At 47.2% G+C, this 20440-nt stretch overlaps 2 protein-coding genes across 5 annotated transcripts in view; both read right to left on the bottom strand.

Annotated features, from left to right (window-relative positions):
• bmpr2b (bone morphogenetic protein receptor, type II b (serine/threonine kinase)) overlaps positions 1 to 5512 on the bottom strand; it is a 34862-nt gene extending 29350 nt beyond the window's left edge. The window contains exons 1-3 of the mRNA XM_084478462.1: positions 5043 to 5512; positions 3806 to 3976; positions 362 to 541 (exon numbers count right to left, since the gene is read on the bottom strand). Coding sequence (XP_084334588.1) covers positions 362 to 541; positions 3806 to 3976; positions 5043 to 5103 — 412 coding nt within the window. The 5' untranslated portion in view covers positions 5104 to 5512. The remainder of the gene's footprint in view (positions 1 to 361; positions 542 to 3805; positions 3977 to 5042) is intronic.
• Positions 5513 to 6016: 504 nt separating this feature from the next.
• LOC311358488 (uncharacterized protein) overlaps positions 6017 to 20440 on the bottom strand; it is a 34950-nt gene continuing 20526 nt past the window's right edge. Inside the window, exons 20-28 of one of the 4 annotated variants that reach the window (XM_084478530.1) lie at positions 17801 to 20019; positions 17630 to 17728; positions 16845 to 17216; positions 16687 to 16761; positions 15055 to 15174; positions 10149 to 10307; positions 9251 to 9310; positions 8860 to 8925; positions 6017 to 6529 (exon numbers count right to left, since the gene is read on the bottom strand). In XM_084478530.1, the coding sequence (XP_084334656.1) occupies positions 6302 to 6529; positions 8860 to 8925; positions 9251 to 9310; positions 10149 to 10307; positions 15055 to 15174; positions 16687 to 16761; positions 16845 to 17216; positions 17630 to 17728; positions 17801 to 20019 (3398 nt within the window). In that variant the 3' untranslated portion in view covers positions 6017 to 6301. The remainder of the gene's footprint in view (positions 6530 to 8859; positions 8926 to 9250; positions 9311 to 10148; positions 10308 to 15054; positions 15175 to 16686; positions 16762 to 16844; positions 17217 to 17629; positions 17729 to 17800; positions 20020 to 20440) is intronic. The other 3 variants (XM_084478531.1, XM_084478532.1, XM_084478533.1) reach the window with 3 other exon arrangements.

Below are 20440 nucleotides of genomic sequence, written 5' to 3'. Positions count from 1 at the left end.
GATATTGGTGAAGATATCGATGGAGATATAGTTATTTATGAAGATATAGATATTGGTGAAGATATAGATGGAGATATAGTTATTGATGAAGATAAAGATATTGGTGAAGATATAGATGGAGATATAGTTATTGATGAAGATAGATATTGGTGAAGATATAGATGGAGATATAGTTATTGATGAAGATAAAGATATTGGTGAAGATATAGATGGAGATATAGTTATTGATGAAGATAAAGATATTGGTGAAGATATAGATATTGATGAAGATAAAGATATTGGTGAAGATATAGATATTGATGAAGATAAAGATATTGGTGAAGATATACGTATTTGGAGATATAGCCGTGGTTGTTCTGACCAGGGGAGGGCTCTGCCGCCGAGCGTCCCAGGGGGGGACTGTGGCTGAAGTTGAAGTTACACAAATCTCTGCTGCAGCAGCAGAACCGGTACTCCCTCCTGGCCATCTGGGAGGGGGGGGTGGTCACTAGGCAATGGTCGTCATGACAGTGCTGCTGACTGCCATTGTGTGGCCAGCAACCTGAGGAGCAGAACACCAATAAATCAACTAGGAAATGCATTTCCTGCAAAAGGTTGTCTTGTCTGTCACACTGGAAAGTCCTCCGTCCAACTCCAGTCATCTGGAGTATGCATCAAACTTTGACACATGCCATTCACCTTGGGATGGTCAAACCAGAACCGAGTAGACCCATCTGACTTGCAAAGTACATGGGGCAAGACTGGCCACTGTGTGACTCATTCCCAGCCTTTAATTCCTCCTGAACAACTTTGCGTTTGTGTCCAGATAGCTCAAGGGACACGACCCAACCGTCACTCCTCCCATTTGAGGCTGCTCACTGCAGAGCCAACGGGTTGACCTAGTCCAGCTCCAGCTCTAGGTCCACCTCTAGGTCCAGCTCTCCCACGTCCACCTCTAGGTCCAGCTCTAGGTCCAGCTCCACCTCTAGGTCCAGCTCTAGGTCCAGCTCCACCTCTAGGTCCAGCTCTAGGTCCAGCTCCACCTCTGTATAATTGGCTCATTCATTAATTCCCTCACTCTCCACCTCAAGCTGGTGTGTGGTGAGCGTTCTGGCGCAGATTGGCTGCCGTGCATCACCCAAGTGGGTGCTACACATTGGTGGTGGTTAGTGAGGTTCCCCCTTCACTGTAAAGCGTCTTTGAGTGTCTAGAAAAGCGCTATATAAATTCAATCAATTAGGTCCAGCTCTAGGTCCAGCTCCCCCACGTCCACCTCTACGTCTACCTCTAGGTGCACCTCTAGGTCTAGCTCCACCTCTAGGTCCACCTCTATCTCCACCTTTAGGTCCACCTCTAGGTCCAGCTCCACCTTTGGCTTCACCTCTAAATCCATCTCTAGTTCCAGCTCCACCTCTAGGTCTAGCTCCACCTCTAGGTCAACCTCTAGTTCCAGCTCCACCTCTAGGTCTAGCTCCACCTCTAGGTCCAGCTCTAGGTCCACCTCTAGGTCCATCTCCACCTCTAGGTCCACCTCTAGGTCTATCTCTAGGTCCACCTCTAGTTCCAGCTCCACCTCTAGGTCTAGCTCCACCTCTAGCTCCACCTCTAGGTCCATCTCTAGGTCCACCTCTAGGACCACCTCTAGGTCCAGCTCTAGGTCCAGCTCCACCTCTAGTTCCAGCTCCACATCTAGGTCCAGCTCCACTTCTAGGTCCAGCTCTAGGTCCACCTCTAGTTCCACTTCTAGGTCCAGCTCTAGCTCCACCTCTAGGTCCAGCTCCACCTCCAGCTCCACCTCTAGGTCCAGCTCCACCTCTAGGTCCAGCTCTAGGTCCACCTCTAGGTCCAGCTCCACCTCTAGGTCCACCTCTAGGTCCATCTCCACCTCTAGGTTCACCTCTAGGTCCATCTCCACCTCTAGGTCCAGCTCCACCTCTAGGTCCAGCTCCACCACTAGGTTCACCTCTAGGTCCAGCTCCACCTCTAGGTCCAGCTCTAGGTCCAGCTCCACCTCTAGGTCCACCTCTAGGTCCAGCTCCACCTCTAGGTCCAGCTCTAGGTCCAGCTCCACCTTTAGGTCCAGCTCTACCTTTAGGTCCAGCTTTAGGTCCAGCTCCACCTCTAGGTCCAGCTCCACTGGACTAGATCAAGCTCTGCCTATTTGGCTCTGCAATGAGCCCCACTGTGATGTTGCTGCTGGGTGACATGCGTCCCGGGGGGGCGGCCATCAGTAGAGGGCTGCTAGGCCCTGGGGTCTTTCCAGGGGGACCAGATTGATTCCATTCTGTAACCGATCCAAGCTTATTCCATGAGGTCCATTACGCACCTGGACCGCCTAGCGGACCAGTTCCAGTACTCTCCATGTGGAGGCTCCATCTATGAGTCCATCCTGGTGCAGCAACATGCTGTCTGCACCGTGTGGGAGGGTCACGCTGGTTCAGAGTAGTGATCCATAGCGGTCGTGTTCCATGAACAGAATCCCCTCTCATCATGTCTTCATCGACTGGATGACACAGTAGTGGTGTTGTGTGTCCAAAATGAGGAGGCTGGAGGCGGTGGACTTACTATACATACACATACATATATATATATATATATAGAGAGAGAGATACTTACAGTACATATAGTATGTTTACAGGATATGTATGTATGTATAGTACTATATATATTGTACATACTATATGCATTATCTATCATTATTACACGGCTCTTCTCAATGCTGTGGAACGCTCCGTCCACTTGCATGGGCCTTCCCGACTTCCGGTGGTGAATTATTTTTCAATAATGACCGCTGTCAAGGAAAGTGGAGTGATTCACGTTTTTTGTATCACTCCGCAAGTAGTCCGGTAACTTATCAACCCTATTTCTCTTCTGATCAACACTACGAATGGTAATTGTAAAAAGACACACCGTGTGAAGTTATTTTTTCGTTTTGGCAAGTAACCGTGTAATAAGCGGGATAATGGGCGAAGCAAGGGCGAAGCAAGACCCCTCCGCTTCACGTCGGTGTCCGGTTCGCCCTGTCGGGGATTATTTCCCGATAATGACCGGCATTCTATACATTATCCCTTACTTATACAAATTAGGAGCAATTAGCAACAATACTATATAACAATACTATATATGTATATATATATATATATATATATCTTATAATATTCATTATTAATTAATATATGTAGAAGGTTTACTTTATATATATTATAGATACTATATTTCATTAATACACAGGATCAGATGTTATAATCCCTTGTGCCAAAATCCAAGGAAAACACATATTCAGAGGCCCCTGTCCAAACCAACCTTACAAGCACGCTGGCTACCAAACTACCAACCAAAGGTGAAAAGTAAAGAAAAATAAATAAATAAATAAAATACAATGTACCTATCCTATCCTATGGCTATCACAGCCTAAAAACAGCAATGCCACCTTCAACAGACCCAGGCTCCGTTTAAGTGCAAGCTCCAGGTAGTGACTGGTCAAACCAACCTTATAAGCACACTGGCTACTAAGCTACCAACCAAAGGTGAAAAACACGCGGCAACTAGCCCAACTAACAGCAGTAAATACAGCAGTATGCAGTAAGCAGAATATCATTGGGGTTATCAAGTGGGCACCCTCTTTCACAGATGTAACCCTAACCCTAACCAGTTTCATTGATATGAATAATGATCTGATGATCCATAGCAACCACCATCTGCTCCAGTGGGAACTGACAGCAGGATGTTACAGATGTTGGTGTTGAACCCACCCTGTATGATGAGGGGGTCCTGTGTGTGTGTGTGTGTGTGTGTGTGTGTGTGTGTGTGTGTGTGTGTGTGTGACCTTGCTGGACCAGGTGGATTTCCTCCTCCTTGTTTATTTCCCATAATCCATAGCAGTAGGAGGCGTGGCTGCAGCGGACCGTGGCGTTCTCCTGGTGGGATGCTCTGATGTTTGGCTCCGCCCCCTGCTGCTGCTTCGCAAATACACACTCTCTGTCCTGCGTCCCTGCAGCTAGACACACACACACACACACTCTCTGTCCTGTGTCCCTGCAGCTAGACACACACACACAAATACACACTCTCTGTCCTGCGTCCCTGCAGCTAGACACACACACACACACACACAAACCATTGGGCTAACAATGCTAACAGCTTTGTTAGTAGTACTGTAGACAGCTAGCAGCTGTCTACAGTACTGCGACTAACTGTGACAAACTGTGTGGGGTGTGTGTGTGTGTGTGTGTGTGTGCATTTGTGTGTCAGAGTGGCATAGGCCGACAGCCATAGACAGACAGACCTGGGAAGACAGACAAACTGACAGGCATAGACAGACAGACAAACACATTGTGATGAGGCTAATGTTGTGAGGTCCTTCTACACTACTGTGTGTGTGTGTGTGTGTGTGTGTGTGTGTGTGTGTGTGTGTGTGTGTGTGTGTGTGTGTGTGTGTGTGTGTGTGTGTGCATGTGTGCATGGAAGGGCGTCAGTGACCAGGAATGTCTGCCCCCAAACTCAGTTCTTGGAACCAGACAACACGCACACACACAATGTTGTGTTGACAATGAGAGGAAGCTGGAATGTAGAATCGAGACTCTTATCAGTTGTTAGAAAACCCAGAGAGACGCTGTCACACATGTACAAGCACACTCACACACACACACACACACACACACACACAGTGTGTGTGTGTGCGCTGTGTTTTTGTTCACTGTTGGACAGCTACTGCACACACGTGTGTGTGTGTGTGTGTGTGTGTGTGTGTGTGTGTGTGTGTGTGTGTGTGTGTGTGTGCACGTGCGTGTGTGTGTGTGTGTGTGTGTGTGTATACGTGTGTATGCATGTGTGTGTGTGTGTGTGTGTGTGTGTGTGTGTGTGTGTGTGTGTGTGTGTGTAGGCCTATGTGTGCAGTAGCTGTCCAACAGCGAACAAAAACACAGCTTCCACATGTTTCACATAATTCTACTAAATACTATAAAATACAGTAGTATGTTGTACTAATATATCTTCTAAATTCAGTGTATACATCTATTAAATACACATGTGATCTAGATCCTAATGGAGCCAGGAGGTCTCACCGGCCGGCCGGGGGGCCAGCAGCAGGGCGGCCAGCAGCAGCGCTAGGCCGGCGGGAACCATCGCACTGTCAGGTCTTCTGTTCGGAGCTCCGTCGGGTCTAGAGCCGCTGGTCGAAAAGAGTCGAGCCTCGATTCACCATCTCCCGCAGCCCGAGGCGGGGTCTGGTGGGCAGTGATCTGATCTGGAACTAAAGCCGAAACATCACCCCAATGTCCGCCTAAAATCTAAGTCCCGCTGTACAGACGGACCACACTGATCCCCGGTCCTCGACGCTAGGCGGTCTGGTCTCGGGGGGAGAGAGAGGAGGTCCGGACGGGCGTGGAGCGGTTCCTCCCCGGCTCCTCTGATCACTATCAGTCCGACTGGCTCCGCTGCCCCTGGACCTTCGCACGGAGATCCGCTTCCTTACCCCGCGATATATTGTCCCTAATATACTATAACCTATATATATGTCAATATAATATATGCGACCTTTTAAATTGAAAACCTAAAACAGTGACATCACCGCATCACCTTCCACCGGCGGCTCCAGGAGTGAAGCGACTGTCAGCCAATCAGAGGGCGGCTCCGCTAGGAGGCTCACATGGATCCTCTGAGGACCAGGCTGGCATCTCCACTAGGAGAACACACCAGGAAACACACTCACATGATGACTGGTAGAGGAAATAAGCTAACTAGAGAGAGAGAGAGAGAGAGAGAGAGAGAGAGAGAGAGAGAGAGAGAGAGAGAGAGAGAGAGAATGGAAGTGTCCATGGAAAACTAGAAGTGACAAATAATTGTATTTTTATGTACACTGTGATTTGAACGTGGTGTCTCTTGGGTCCTCATATGTATTGGGGCTTGTGGACAAATGACATTTTATTGAAGTAAGCATATTTTACAGTGATCCATTCAAGCATAAAACAAGGTGACGGTTTACATCCCAGTGAGAGGCAAGGCACTAACCAGGGTAAGGGGTTTTACTATACACACACACACAATAATAAATACATTAAGCACAAACACAACCTTGTGGTGAAGCTTCTAGACACTGGCCCACACTGACACTGATATTACGTATATACACACACATATATACATATATACACACACACACACACACACACACACATACATATATATACATACACATATATATATACACACATATATATATACATACACATATATATATATATATATACATACACACGTATATAAATATATCATATAACTATCAGTACCACACACTCTTCAACTTGGACCAACCAGGGCCGAGTCATGAGTGGCTCACAGACATTCTAAGCTCCTCCTCCCTGAGGCTCCGGTCCAATCGCTGGGTCTCAGTCTGCAGAACCGCTGGGAGGGGCTTCCTGGAGACGGCGTCCAGGGACTGGCTGAGGTCCCGCCGCAGGGAGAGAACCGATTGGTTGTTCTTAGAGGAGCTTTCAATGAAGTCTCTCTTCTCCTGACTGTCAAGAGAAAGAGTGAGACCCAAACGGTGGACCTAAATGAGAGCAGGGAGAGAGAAGAGAGGAGAGTAGGGAGGAGGAGAGGGGAGAGGAGGAGAGGGGAGAGGAGGGGAGGAGAGGGGAGGAGGGAGGAGGAGAGGAGGAGAGGGGAGGAGGGGAGGAGAGGAGGGAGGAGAGGGGAGGAGAGGAGGGAGGAGGAGACGAAAGGGGAGGAGAGGAGGAGAGGAGGGAGGAGGAAAGGGGAGGAGAGGAGGAGAGGAGGGAGGAGGAGAGGAAAGGGGAGGAGAGGAGAGGAATCATGCATGTTAAACACAACCGATTCAGTGTGGTGCTTACTACAGTACTAACCTCCTCATCGGTGCAGTACTGTAGCCTGAAAAATCTAGAGCCACATCTAGAAAGCTTTACAGTCTGGCAACGAGTAATGAAAACGGCCCAACTCGAGGGGCGGCACCAAGCATGCATTTGAAAATATCACTGCACACAATTGGATAACACTACGATCAATCAGAAGAATACAAGGGGTGACGTATCCAGACCAGCGGAGCTAACCAATCGATAAGACTCTTGCAGACCGGGAAACTGCAGTACCATGCTTTAGCACCGGGGGGAGTGAACAGAGCTTAATGCTAGAAAATGAGGATCTATTGCAGCTGTGCATGGGCTATACTCGGTTACTGAGGCTCCACTGAGGCTCCACTGCTCTACACTGAGGGTCCACTGAGGCTCCACACTGAGGCTCCACTGAGGCTCCACTGCTCTACACTGAGGCTCCACTGAGGGTCCACTGAGGCTCCACACTGAGGCTCCACTGCTCTACACTGAGGGTCCACTGCTCTACACTGAGGGTCCACTGAGGGTCCACTGCTCTACACTGAGGCTCCACTGAGGGTCCACTGCTCTACACTGAGGGTCTACTGCAGTGCAATCCACCCAATCACGATGGTTTTCTTTAAATGTAATTTGAATAGAGTCTGGTCAGAGTCATCTGGTCAGATGACTTGACAGCATCTCTAAGTGAGTGAAGGTAGCTGGTACGTTACAAGTGGTATGAACACATGAGGAAATGACCAACATCCGAAAAATCAGCCATATTCACCTGAATGGTTCAAGAGTTAATGAATATAAGGATTAAGATTAAATGATGACGACGATGGCACAATCCAAGATGATTACCTTGACTATTGATTTAATGGATACCCCATTAGACCTCACTTCACTGTTCACTGTCTGCCACCCAGCTGATGGCTGATGCAGTCTGTCTAGTGAGCCCAGGGTCCAGACTGAAGGTCATGTGACCAGGGTGGTCTGTTGTTCTCCAACCTGAACCACCAAGCGCTGGCTGTCCCAATGCTCCTAGTGGCTGCTGAAGGAACCAGCAACACATTGCGCTTCTTTGAATCTAAATCCCATTCTACAAAAATCTGAAAGTCTACTTTCTACTTCATCTATTGCATTTTCACTTCACAAACCTTACCAGAGGTATTCATTTTTCATGATTATCTTGTTTAACAAAAGCTATATTTAAAGGTAACCTCTGGAATGGACTTGAAAAAAGCATTTTAATGCAGAAGCTATCTTCAAATATAGCATTTTCTACTGAAAATAGTTTTGGCTGAGGAGCTTGACATGTCGTATTGCTGGGTGCATGACCGGCCAATCGGGGCGCTGCCCCAGCAAACGGTTTGAAGGGTTGATTCAGATCTTATTGACAAACTACCTATTCTGTTAATTATGTTGAGATAACGTTGGCATCTTCTTAATACAACAACTTTGGCAGTACTGACCTCCACCCTGGGTGTAGACATTACTGACCTCCACCCTGTAGACAGTACTGACCTCCACCCTGGGTGTAGACAGTACTGACCTCCACCCTGTAGACAGTACTGACCTCCACCCTGTAGACAGTACTGACCTCCACCCTGTAGACAGTACTGACCTCCACCCTGTAGACAGTACTGACCTCCACCCTGGGTGTAGACAGTGCTGACCTCCACCCTGTAGACAGTACTGACCTCCACCCTGGGTGTAGACAGTACTGACCTCCACCCTGTAGACAGTGCTGACCTCCACCCTGTAAACAGTGCTGACCTCCACCCTGTAGACAGTACTGACCTCCACCCTGGGTGTAGACAGTACTGACCTCCACCCTGTAGACAGTACTGACCTCCACCCTGTAGACAGTGCTGACCTCCACCCTGGGTGTAGACAGTACTGACCTCTACCCTGTACAGTGCTGACCTCCACCCTGTAGACAGTGCTGACCTCCACCCTGGGTGTAGACAGTACTGACCTCTACCCTGTAGACAGTGCTGACCTTCACCCTGGTTGTAGACAGTGCTGACCTACTAGCTGTAGTGCTCACCTGTTCTTCCAGTTCTCTGATTCTGTTCTTCAGTCGTGGCGTTTCTCCGTCAGTTTCTATGATCTGCTAGAAAAACCCACATTATATATATATATATATATATATATATATATATATATAGTACAATATGATCTTATACCATCTCATATTTTATCCTAGGATCTAATGTACTTTCACCAAATCTAACCTAGAATTTACTGTAACCAAATATATAATAATATAATATAATATACTATATTCTAATCTACTGTAACCTCATCTCATAGAATCCAACACATTGTAACATACTATAACTTAATACAATCTTCAATCTTCCAAGACATTAACTGCTATAACCTAATGTAACATAATGTCGTATCATCACAAACTGTACACAGAACCAGAAACAGACCTGAGACCTGCTGTCTGACTGAGTGAGCAGCACTGACCGGATCCCTCTTTCCTCTTCTACCTGCAACAGACAACTTCAGACATTACAACTCTCTGCTATAACAAAGTGCAGACAATAAAAGTATAGAAATTAAAACGATCTAAAACAAAATAACAAAAGCATTGTGTCACAGTGTGTAGCAGTAGCTAGCATTGTGTCACAGTGTGTAGCAGTAGGTAGCATTGTGTCAGTGTGTAGCAGTAGGTAGCATTGTGTCAGTGTGTAGCAGTAGGTAACATTGTGTCAGTGTGTAGCAGTAGGTAGCATTGTGTCACAGTGTGTAGCATTAGGTAGCATTGTGTCAGTGTGTAGCAGTAGGAAGCATTGTGTCACAGTGTGTAGCAGTAGGTAGCATTGTGTCAGTGTGTAGCAGTAGGTAGCATTGTGTCAGTGTGTAGCAGTAGGTAACATTGTGTCAGTGTGTAGCAGTAGGTAGCATTGTGTCACAGTGTGTAGCATTAGGTAGCATTGTGTCAGTGTGTAGCAGTAGGAAGCATTGTGTCAGTGTGTAGCAGTAGGTAGCATTGTGTCACAGTGTGTAGCTAGCAAAGTGTCGTAGCGTGTAGCAGTAGCTAGCAGTGTGTCGTAGTGTGTAGCAGTAGCTAGCAGTGTGTCGTAGCGTGTAGTAGTAGCTAGCAGTGTGTCGTAGCGTGTAGCAGTAGCTAGCAGTGTGTCGTAGCGTGTAGCAGTAGCTAGCAGTGTGTAGCAGTAGCTAGCAGTGTGTCGTAGCGTGTAGCAGTAGCTAGCAGTGTGTCGTAGCGTGTAGCAGTAGCTAGCAGTGTGTCGTAGCGTGTAGGGGTAGCTAGCAGTGTGTTGTAGTGTGTAGCAGTAGCTAGCAGTGTGTCGTAGCATGTAGTACCGTTCTCAGCCTGTGGCGGAGCATCTTGCGGTGGCTCCTGAGTCGCTGGTTCTGATGTTTCAGCTGAGAGCTTCTTGTTGTCAGCCGTTGCTGGTCCACTTCCAGCTCTGCCACAGTTCTCTGGAGCAAGGCAACCCTTGGTACGAAGTCAATATCCTGCTTGTATAAATATAGATATTAGGGCTGTTAAAGATGAACTGAACTGAAATAATCAACATTGATAACTTGTTAGTTATGACCATTATAAAAAAAATTATTAAAAAAAAAATAAAAAAAAAATCAATACATAGCTTTTTTAAGCAACACAAAAAATGTGTTTATTAGTATTAGAACGCCGCCATTTTCGGTGACGTCACTGGCATGGTAGGCGCAGGGTCATTAGAAGTTCTGTAGGCAGAAGCTGCAGACACGCAAACGTCTTCTACTATCTATGGCGGAAAATAGTGACTTTCACATAGCAGGTTATGCGTTTGAGCCTGTGAGGGACATGCCTATATATGTTGGAAGTGGCCATGCTCTCTCTAAAGCCCAGTTCAGACCAAAGATTCGCAACGCAACGACTTGCAACGAGACGTTTTAGAACGTCGCAGGGGAAAAGTTGCAGCAGTGTCGCAAGGCGGCTGACGCTACGGTGATGATGCCGTTGCAAGGAGTCGCCAAAGATTGAACATGTCAAATCGCCAGGTCCAGTTTTAGAACGCAACGATGTAGCTATTTCTCTTCAGCCAATCAGGACACAGCACAGAACAATTTAGGCTTATTAAATAGGCCTACAAGTTGGAGATGCTAACAGTATTATCTTTGGTTCCAGAACAACGATTGTAGATAATGTTAGGCTTGAGCTGATTCATTGACATTTTAACGGGACCACCGTTACCGTTACACGTTAGCCATTGTTATGGTTACATGCTGTCAGTCCGACGTGTTCCCATTCCAACAGTCCTGTGCGCGTATGCAAATTAGCCATGTGCGCCAAACAGAGGAAGGGCCCTAACTTGCGCCTGGCGCAATTGACTTTCTACACCGACGCATGTGTCGTTGCTAGTTTGCACCGGGCGCAAAGCTGATTTTCCCCCGCAGCAACCAGGCACCACTACACTTGCATGTTAAATATTATGATGTCAAAGATTATTCATACGTGTGAAACTGCATAGAAATAGCGTGTGGATTGTGGAAACATTTTTTTTCCATAGGGCTGCATGAATGAACATGAATGAAGTATAGTAGGCTATGCCATGCGTTAAAATAATAATAATAACAATAATACATTCGAGCAAAGTATATTCCAGGCTTCCAAAACAAAATCTAGTTTTAGGGTAAATTATTGGTTAAATGATTTGGGAAAGAACAGCTGATACAGCGGTAAGTTGTACTTTTAAATCAATGCATCTGCAAACACCGTACAGCAAACACATATGTTCTTGACCCAGACATCGTGTACAAGCCCATTACTTTTAGGATTGATGAGTATTTGATCGTGAGCAAACATAGTTTTACCGCGAGTGAGTGTTTAAAAGAATGAATGAATGTGGGCGATGCTTGGTGCGCGTGTGTGTGCGAGCCCATCTTCTAAACACACGCAAATTAAACACGTAAGTGTATGAGAAGGAAATCGAGTCAGTCGACCTGTGATAAGCAGCTGATTCTGAACGAACTCGTCATCGAGATGGACGTGTTCTAACGCATTTTTAATCAATGAAATGTTAACACAACAGTATATATCTGACCATTTAATTTTCGAAATTTTATGTGAAGCCGAGCTTCCCTTGCAGTAGAGAAGTCGCCACTACGAAAGAGTGCAATGTATCCAACTAGCGGGATCTAAACAAACTAAGCTCCAGCGAATTACTACAATGCAGAAGTAGTGGAGAATGGCGAAACACAGCAACTCTAGCCTACTCTCAACCAAAATAAAAATAAAACTAATCGCAAACCTAAGTTAGGTTACTTTTTAGCAGGATGGAAGTGATGCTGATGCGGCTCTCAGCTGTGCCAGAGCGTTCACAGTTGCTAGGGAAACCACCTGCCGTCGCCGCCCGGTGCAGCAGTGTGAACTGCCCCGTTTTTAGAACGTCTCAGCCCGTCTCGTCGCAAGGAGTTGCAAGCAGTTGCGTCGCGAATCTTTGGTCTGAACTGGGCTTAAGGGACATCCGAGCTGAGACGCTGGAGCGCCCCATAAATAGCAGGTATGTAACACTTATATTTTATTAGGTAGGCTACGAATTGGCGACTGGGCGACTGGTTTATATATTTATGCTTTTCTCAGACTGTTTAGGTTGACTGCATACCGGCACTTCACGCTTTGGGCGAGAGGGCATTTGGGAAAGAGGAACAGAATTCCGATCCCATCCTGTGCTGTCGCCTATATTAGGGATCTTTTCCCCTCAGCCGAATACCAAGGATTTGAGTATGCTTTGGATTTATAAAATTTAAATAAAATGTATTTGGTACAATATGTCAGACGCGTCATCTACTCTACTTACTTTACTCATTGACGTGTTCATTTCAACACATCTCTGGCTATCGTAGCCTAAAGTCAACATGCTGCGACAATCTGTTATAGGCTTACTTTACATGCCTTGGTTTAAACACTAGTAAATCACGAATCATTTTGTTGGCAAGGTAGGGGGAAGAGAGAAAGAAATACAGATGATGAATTTGATGAATTCTCATTGTTTGCGTTTCCGTAGCCATTTCAGTTCGCCTCAGACTCATTACCTGCTATGGCTGCTAGTTAGCCACAGAGTAGCTTACCATGCCAGTGACGTAGCTGATTGTTCCAACATGGCGGCGCCCATGTTACAAAAACTACACTTTCACCATACAATTTTATCCCTTTTAACAAGTTCAGCCATTTTAATCATTGTACCAATGAGAAGGCAGACAATACATGTGTTATATCAACTAAACTTAAAATCTCAGTTCAGTTCATCTTTAAGGCATTGTTTTATCAGATCAGTCACCTGATATGTGATTAATCCCTGATTAATCACAATATAAAAGTTTGCTGGTAAAAGCCCCCAAATGAAGATAGTTCAATCAAAGTAGTCAGTGATGCAGATGATCTCCCGTCTACGGAGAGCCTTGGCACTCTCTATTGAGCCCCATTGTATCCAACTTGTTTGCAGTTCCATTAGAATTCCACTGGGGGTGATCGCATGAGTGCAGATTGAACGGGGGTCTATGGGCCTAGACGGCTAAATGGATCTCTTTCACCTGCTTGTCATTGAAATATCACAGATTTTATTGTAGATTCCGCAAGTTCAATAAAGATTGTCTAGGCGTGTGTAAAGGTGTGGGTGTGTGTGTGTGTGTGTGGGGGGGGGGGAGACATGTCTGCTCCAATATTGGAGACAGGCGCATTTGTCCCACCCAAAAATTATACCGCGAGGAGAATTTTTTTTATTTTTATTTTGAAAGCGCAACACAGCGTCTTGTCACCGGCCCCCTGAATGGTGTTTTGTGCCCCCAACGGACATTTAAGCATCCAGCATATGATTTCAACAATGTGTGAGGGCATACGCAACAGGGATGGTCGTACAGTGGAATGCTGATGGAAACCAGCGGACGCACGCTGGGCGGAGATGTTTGCACATTTCAGAAGCAGGGAGATTCTGTACAAAAATATATGTCGAATTTGTCAGTTTGCCGTGTGTCTGCCTGGCACTAATACTTGGACTGACGAGAGGAACCGCATGACCGTTCCACCTTAAAGGCGTTACTTGTTAGGCGGACCAATTTTGATGATACCTGCAAATAAATTGATTTTGGAGCAAATTCACTCCTCAAACAAATATGTGTAGGCTTATTTGAAGAGCGTTTGTCTCTGTGCTCTATGAGGTTGATGTCTGAAACGCACGCACGCACACGCACAGCTTTGTTCAGAATTTTCTGAAGCTTCAGGCTAATTCATAAAAATATAGATAGGCCCACACGACACTCATTCAATGTATTTTCATATTTTCACTTAAATGTGTATATAGGCCTACCAAAAATATGTATTCATTTTTTCCCTATTAGCTTTATTGTGAGCAGTAGTCCTATAGGACAGTGATCATGATTTGCCTAAATATCCGAATAACACCCATAGGATAAATAGCAATGGTGGGTGGAATGCCATAAAGTAGGTCTGTATATGCAGTGAAGCTTGTCCAGGCTCTGCTTGTCAGGGTGTAGGCTATGAATCTGAACACATTTTTAGAATGATTAGAATACATTTCCAGAATTTTTTTAATGTATTCAGAAAATTTTAATTCAAATTTTGATCAATATTCTTCAATTATTATTTATTTATTTATTATTATACAAAACTGGATGGTTAGGCCTGCAATTTATCAGTTCATTACTGCCATTCAAAATGTGTTTTCCTTTACCTTTACAAATGTATATTTTTAGTAGAATAAAATATATTTGTGAATGTTTTGCAGTGTAGTTAATTTATGACATATTTCTGTTCAAACCATTAACAGATCTGTCAAGTTTCCGATATGTGTCCCCCCCATTGTTAAACTCATTCCTACGCCCCTGCAGTACACGCTAGCATTCTGCTAATGAATGCTGATTGGTCAGGCACGAACTTGCGACTGATTACGACCAGAGACCCCTCTTGATGGCATCTGAAGCTGAAGCAGAATCAGAAACATTATCTTAAGGAGGACGTTCCGTCAAAGTTAATTGTTATATATTATCTGTAAATATATTATATATTATATATATTATATATGCAGAAGTGCCAAAGTGACTCAGTACTTGCCGTAAAGCAGGACCTCTGGCAGCGATGTCATCTTTTTGAACAGATTTTTAGAACAGATAAGTGAACTTAAAAAATGATATAACTGTAGAGGGGGTGGGTGGATATGTGTTTACCTTTCTTAGTAGCAGAATCCTGTGTGTGATAAGGTCTCACCTCATTGGAACGGCCCCTCTCCCTGTAGCCAATCAGAGCAGCCTCTGTCTGCCTCAGAGCCAATAAGATTCTGTCTCTGTCCTCAGCCAGCTCCCCTGTCCTCTTGGTCAGCAGGTACACCTGGTCACCATGACAACAGCACATCACTACTGTGCACCTGGTCACCATGACAACAGCAAATCACTACTATACACCTGGTCACCATGACAATAGCACATCACTACTAAACACCTGGTCACCATGACAACAGCACATCACTACTGTGCACCTGGTCACCATGACAACAGCACATCACTACTATACACCTGGTCACCATGACAACAGCACATCACTACTATACACCTGGTCACCAAGACAAACAATAAATCATTACTATATACCTGGTCACTATGACAACAGCACATAACTACTGTACACCTGGTCACCATGACAACAACATATACTGTATATCTGGTCACGATGACAACAACCACCCATAACTACTGTACACCTGGTCACTATGACAACAGCACATAACTAGTGTACACCTGGTTACCATGACAACAGCACATAACTAGTGCACACCTGGTTACAATGACAAAAGATAACTGCTGTGAACCTAGTCCCCATCAAATGGGGACAATATATACAACAATACATCAATTAAAATACTACAGTATAATTAGTCTTTTTATAGAAATGTTGATATGTCGCCACACATGCCAAGAGTGACAGTATCAATGTGACATGAGTGGATACGACTATCAGGGTGGATATTTGGTTTCTCATCATTTGAAGTGCAGCGCTGTCCTTCATCAGTCTCCCTCCTTCCAACATTGGTGCAAGCATCCTCCACAGCCTCACGGGACAGCTACAGGACAGCTTCAGGACAGCTACAGGACAGCTACAGGACAGCTACAGGACAGCTTCAGGACAGCTACAGGGGACAACTACAGGACAGCTACAGGACAGCTACAGGGGACAGCTTCAGGACAGCTACAGGGGACAACTTTAGGACAGCTTCAGGACAGCAACAGAGGACAGCTACAGGACAGCTTCAGGACAGCTACAGGGGACAACTTCAGGACAGCTTCAGGACAGCTACAGGACAGCTACAGGGGACAACTACAGGACAGCTTCAGGACAGCTACAGGGGACAACTTCAGGACAGCTACAGGGGACAACTACAGGACAGCTACAGGGGACAACTACAGGACAGCTTCAGGACAGCTACAGGGGACAACTACAGGGGACAACTACAGGACAGCTACAGGGGACAACTACAGGACAGCTACAGGGGACAACTACAGGACAGCTTCAGGACAGCTACAGGGGACAACTACAGGACAGCTACAGGGGACAACTACAGGACAGCTACAGGGGACAACTACAGGACAGCTTCAGGACAGCTACAGGGGACAACTACAGGACAGCTTCAGGACAGCTACAGGACAGCTACAGGACAGCTTTAGGCTGCTGCTCATTGCAGCGATGTGGACAGCCCAGTTTCACAACCATATTTTGGGATTATTATGCAGGTAGTCGCCCAATCAAGCGGCCTTTTGGCACCTCTTGAGGATGTGAATGATCTTGAGTGAGCTTCATAAGCTATTATTTGTGTTTTGTCAAGAGGTCTGGGAAGTCAAGTCTCACCTCCTCCTCTTTGTCCTTCAAGAGTCTCTCCTCCGTCTCCTGGAACAGAGAGGAAAGACCTCCACATGTGTCCTCCTGGGCAGGTAGAGAGGAGGTGTGTTACTAACATCTGAACACACCCAGCTGCTATAGGGGTGAGGAGAACAAACATCACCCACCTCCTTTCCTCCACTCCTGCTCCTCCTGTCCACCATCTGCTTCTCTTCCTCCTTCTGTTCCTCAACGTGTTTCAGATCCCTCTCTCTCCCCTCCTCGCTCAGACCCTGCTCCTCCAGAACCTCCATCCTCCTCCTCCTCTCCACCATCTCTCTCTCCTTCTTCAGTTCCTTGTTCACCTCCCCTCTCCTCTGTATCAGAGCATTTGTTCTGGCCCTCAACCCCTCTAGCTCTCCTCTCTCCTCTTCTCTCTCTTTAACCATCTCCTCCCTCTGTCGGAGCACCTCCTCCCTGGCAGCCTGGAGTGTCTGCTCCCTCTCCACCTCCTGCTGCCCCTCCTGCAGGGCGCTGTGGAGCGCCTCCTGTGTTCTCTCCTGGGGAGCAGAGCATCATGAGACCTGATATAATACACTAGGTACATACTGATAGACCAATTCAGAAGACAAGTATTGTTGAGCGCACAGATTAAACCTAAGAGTAAATGCGTCAACAGCCCATACATATATATACAGTATATCTATATAAATACATCTACATACTGTATATATGTACAGAACTATCGATATGGATCTGTAGTCATACAGTATACATTGCTTTTACATTAAATATAAAACAAATCCTCATGATATGGGTTACAATCCATATAACTATGGATTTTTATATGGATTGCATTACCTGATATACTTAATCAGATTATATATGTGTAAACATATTATATTGTATTTATTATTTATTATAAAATATTGTCAGAAATATATGACAATCATATAAAGATCTAATATCCTACTGATAGAAGCTGCTTGAGGGAGTCCACCTCCTCCAGAGAGGTTTTTATCGCCCTCCTCATCCTCTCCTCCTCCACCTGCCTCCCCTCCAGACCTGACACCTAAACACACACACAGTCAGAACCCCAGCTCCACAAGGTATGTGCAATGGAGGCGCCAGTAGCTTTGTGTACCATGTTGTGTCTTGCTCCTCTCAGCTCTTCCCTGGTCCTCCTCAGCTCCTCCTCCAGCTCCTCCTGAAGCGGCCGCTGCCTACTCAGCTCCTCCTCCAGCCTCCTCCTCAGGCCCTCCCGCTCCCCTTCCAGCTCCGTCACTTTCTCTTGCAGCCTCCTGTTCTCCTCCTCAGCTCGCCTCATCTCCTCCTTGCGTCTCTCTTTCTCCATGGTTTCTCTCCCTCTCTCTTCTCTTCTTGTCTCCTCTCTCTCCCCCTCTCCCCTCTCCCTCTGCTCTGCGCTCTCCCTCCCCCGGGCCTGCTCGTCCTCCAGCTCCGCCAGCCTGCCCCTCAGCTCTGCATCTCTCTCCTCTCGCTCCCTCTGTTGCTCCTCCCTCTCTCTCCTCTCCTCCCCCGCCTCCTCCTGCAGGAGCTGGGCTTGCTCATGCAGGGTCTTCACCTCCTTCTCTTTCACCCTCAACATACTCCTCTGGCACTCCAGATTGCTGTCTTTCTCCTCCAACTGTTTCTTCATCTCATCCCTCTCTTCCTCCACCACACTCATCCGCACCTTATTCAGCTCATAGTCCCTCCCTCTCTCCTCCTCTCTGCTCCTCAGGAGGTTCATCTCCCTCCCTCTCTCCTCCTCTCTGCTCCTCAGGAGGTTCATCTCCCTCTCTCTCTCCTCCTCTCTGCTCTTCAGTAGGTCTGTCTCCCTCTCTCTCTCCTCCTCTCTGCTCCTCAGGAGGTCTGTCTCTCTCTCCCTCTCCTCCTCTCTGCTCCTCAGGAGGTTTGTCTCTCTCTCCCTCTCCTCCTCTCTGCTCCTCAGGAGGTCTGTCTCTCTCTCCCTCTCCTCCTCTCTGCTCCTCAGGAGGTCTGTCTCTCTCTCCCTCTCCTCCTCTCTGCTCCTCAGGAGGTCTGTCTCTCTCTCCCTCTCCTCCTCTCTGCTCCTCAGGAGGTCTGTCTCTCTCTCCCTCTCCTCCTCTCTGCTCCTCAGGAGGTCTGTCTCTCTCTCCCTCTCCTCCTCTCTGCTCCTCAGGAGGTCTGTCTCTCTCTCCCTCTCCTCCTCTCTGCTCCTCAGGAGGTTCATCTCCCTCTCTCTCTCCTCCTCTCTCCTCCTCAGGAGGTCTGTCTCTCTCTCCCTCTCCTCCTCTCTGCTCCTCAGGAGGTCTCTCTCCCTCTCTCTCTCCAGTAGCTCTCCCTCTACACGCTCTTGCTCTCTTTGCAGACCAAGCACCCGTTGGTTCATCGTCTCCATCTCTTCTCCTCTGGTCCTCAGCTGGGACTCAGCCCTCCTCAGCCTCTCCTCCGCCACCTCACGCTCTCTCCTTTCCTCTTTCAACTCTTCCTCATCACTCAGCCCTCTTTCCAAAAGTCTCTGTTTTGCCTCCTCTCTCTCCTTCTCTGCCTTCTCAGCTCTTTCTCTCCATCCCTCCCTCCTCTTTTCCTCAGATATCATTCTGGACTGCTGCACCTCCTTCTCTTCTCTCAATCTCTCTATTTGGTCACACAAAGCCTCCATCTCTCTCTGCCTCTCTCTCTCCACCAGTCTCTCCCTCTCTCTCGCTCGTGTCATCTCCTCCTCTTTCTTCCTCTCTCTCTCCTCCGTCAGTCTCACCCTCTCTTTCTCCTCCTCCAGTCTCTCTTTCTCCCTCTCTCTCTCGGTTAGGTTGAGCCGTTTGTTTTCATCTCTTAGCTGTTGGAGGCTGAGGTTGAGTCTCTCTCTCTCTTCCCCTCTGCTGCTCCTCATCACCTCCACTTGCCTCTTCACCTCCTTCTCACTTTCCTTCTCCCTTTCCTCCGCCCGGGTGAGCAACACCGTCAGTCTCTGCCTCTGTCTCTCCTCCTCCTGTGCTCTCTCTCTCCACAGGCTGACCGTCCCTCTCTCCTCCTCCAGCTGTTTGTCATGGTGCCGTTGAGTCTGCTGTAGCCTCTCCACCTCCCTCTCCGTCTCCCTCAACAGGGTGGAAACCTCCTCCAACCTACTGGAGCTCACCACCTCCTCCGCCTCCCTCCTCCCCAGCTCTGTGCTCAGACACTCCCTCTCTCTCTGCCACACCTCCCTCTCCCTCTCCCTCTCCGCCTCTCCTTCTCTCCTCATCTTGGACAGCTCCTCCACCTCCTCCACGAGGGTCTCCACCTGCCGCCTCCTGCTCCTTCCTTCCTCCTGCCTTCTCTCTCTCTGCTCCTCCCCCTGGCTCTTCCCCCACTCCACCTCCTCCTTCAAGAACGCCATCTCTCCTGCAGAAACACATTAAAACCTGGTTTAGTGTAGACCTGTACATTTAGTCCTTGTCTACCTTTGGACCTGGTTCACTTGTAGTCCTGTCTACCTTTAGACCTGGTTCACATTTAGGCCAGAGTTAAGACTTTATTCAGAGAGCCAGACTCCCTCAAGTTGTGGTTCAGTGTATTTGACCCTGATGGGACCTCCAACATGTGGGGCCAGGAACTACAGCAACTCAATGACACCAGAATACTGACTACTCTGATGTATAGACAACAGACAGACAGGCCAGCAGACAGACAGGTCAACAGAGAGACGGGCCAGCAGACAGACGGGCAGCAGACAGACAGGTCAACAGACAGACAGGTCAACAGACAGACAGGCAGCAGACAGACATGTCAACAGACAGACGGGCCAGCAGACAGACAGGCAGCA

Source organism: Micromesistius poutassou (genome assembly GCF_964030765.1).
Source record: "Micromesistius poutassou genome assembly, chromosome: 14".
In the NCBI taxonomy this organism is placed as follows: domain Eukaryota; kingdom Metazoa; phylum Chordata; class Actinopteri; order Gadiformes; family Gadidae; genus Micromesistius; species Micromesistius poutassou.
Note: the sequence above shows the minus strand (reverse complement) of the source record. Positions and strands in the feature narration are given on the sequence as shown.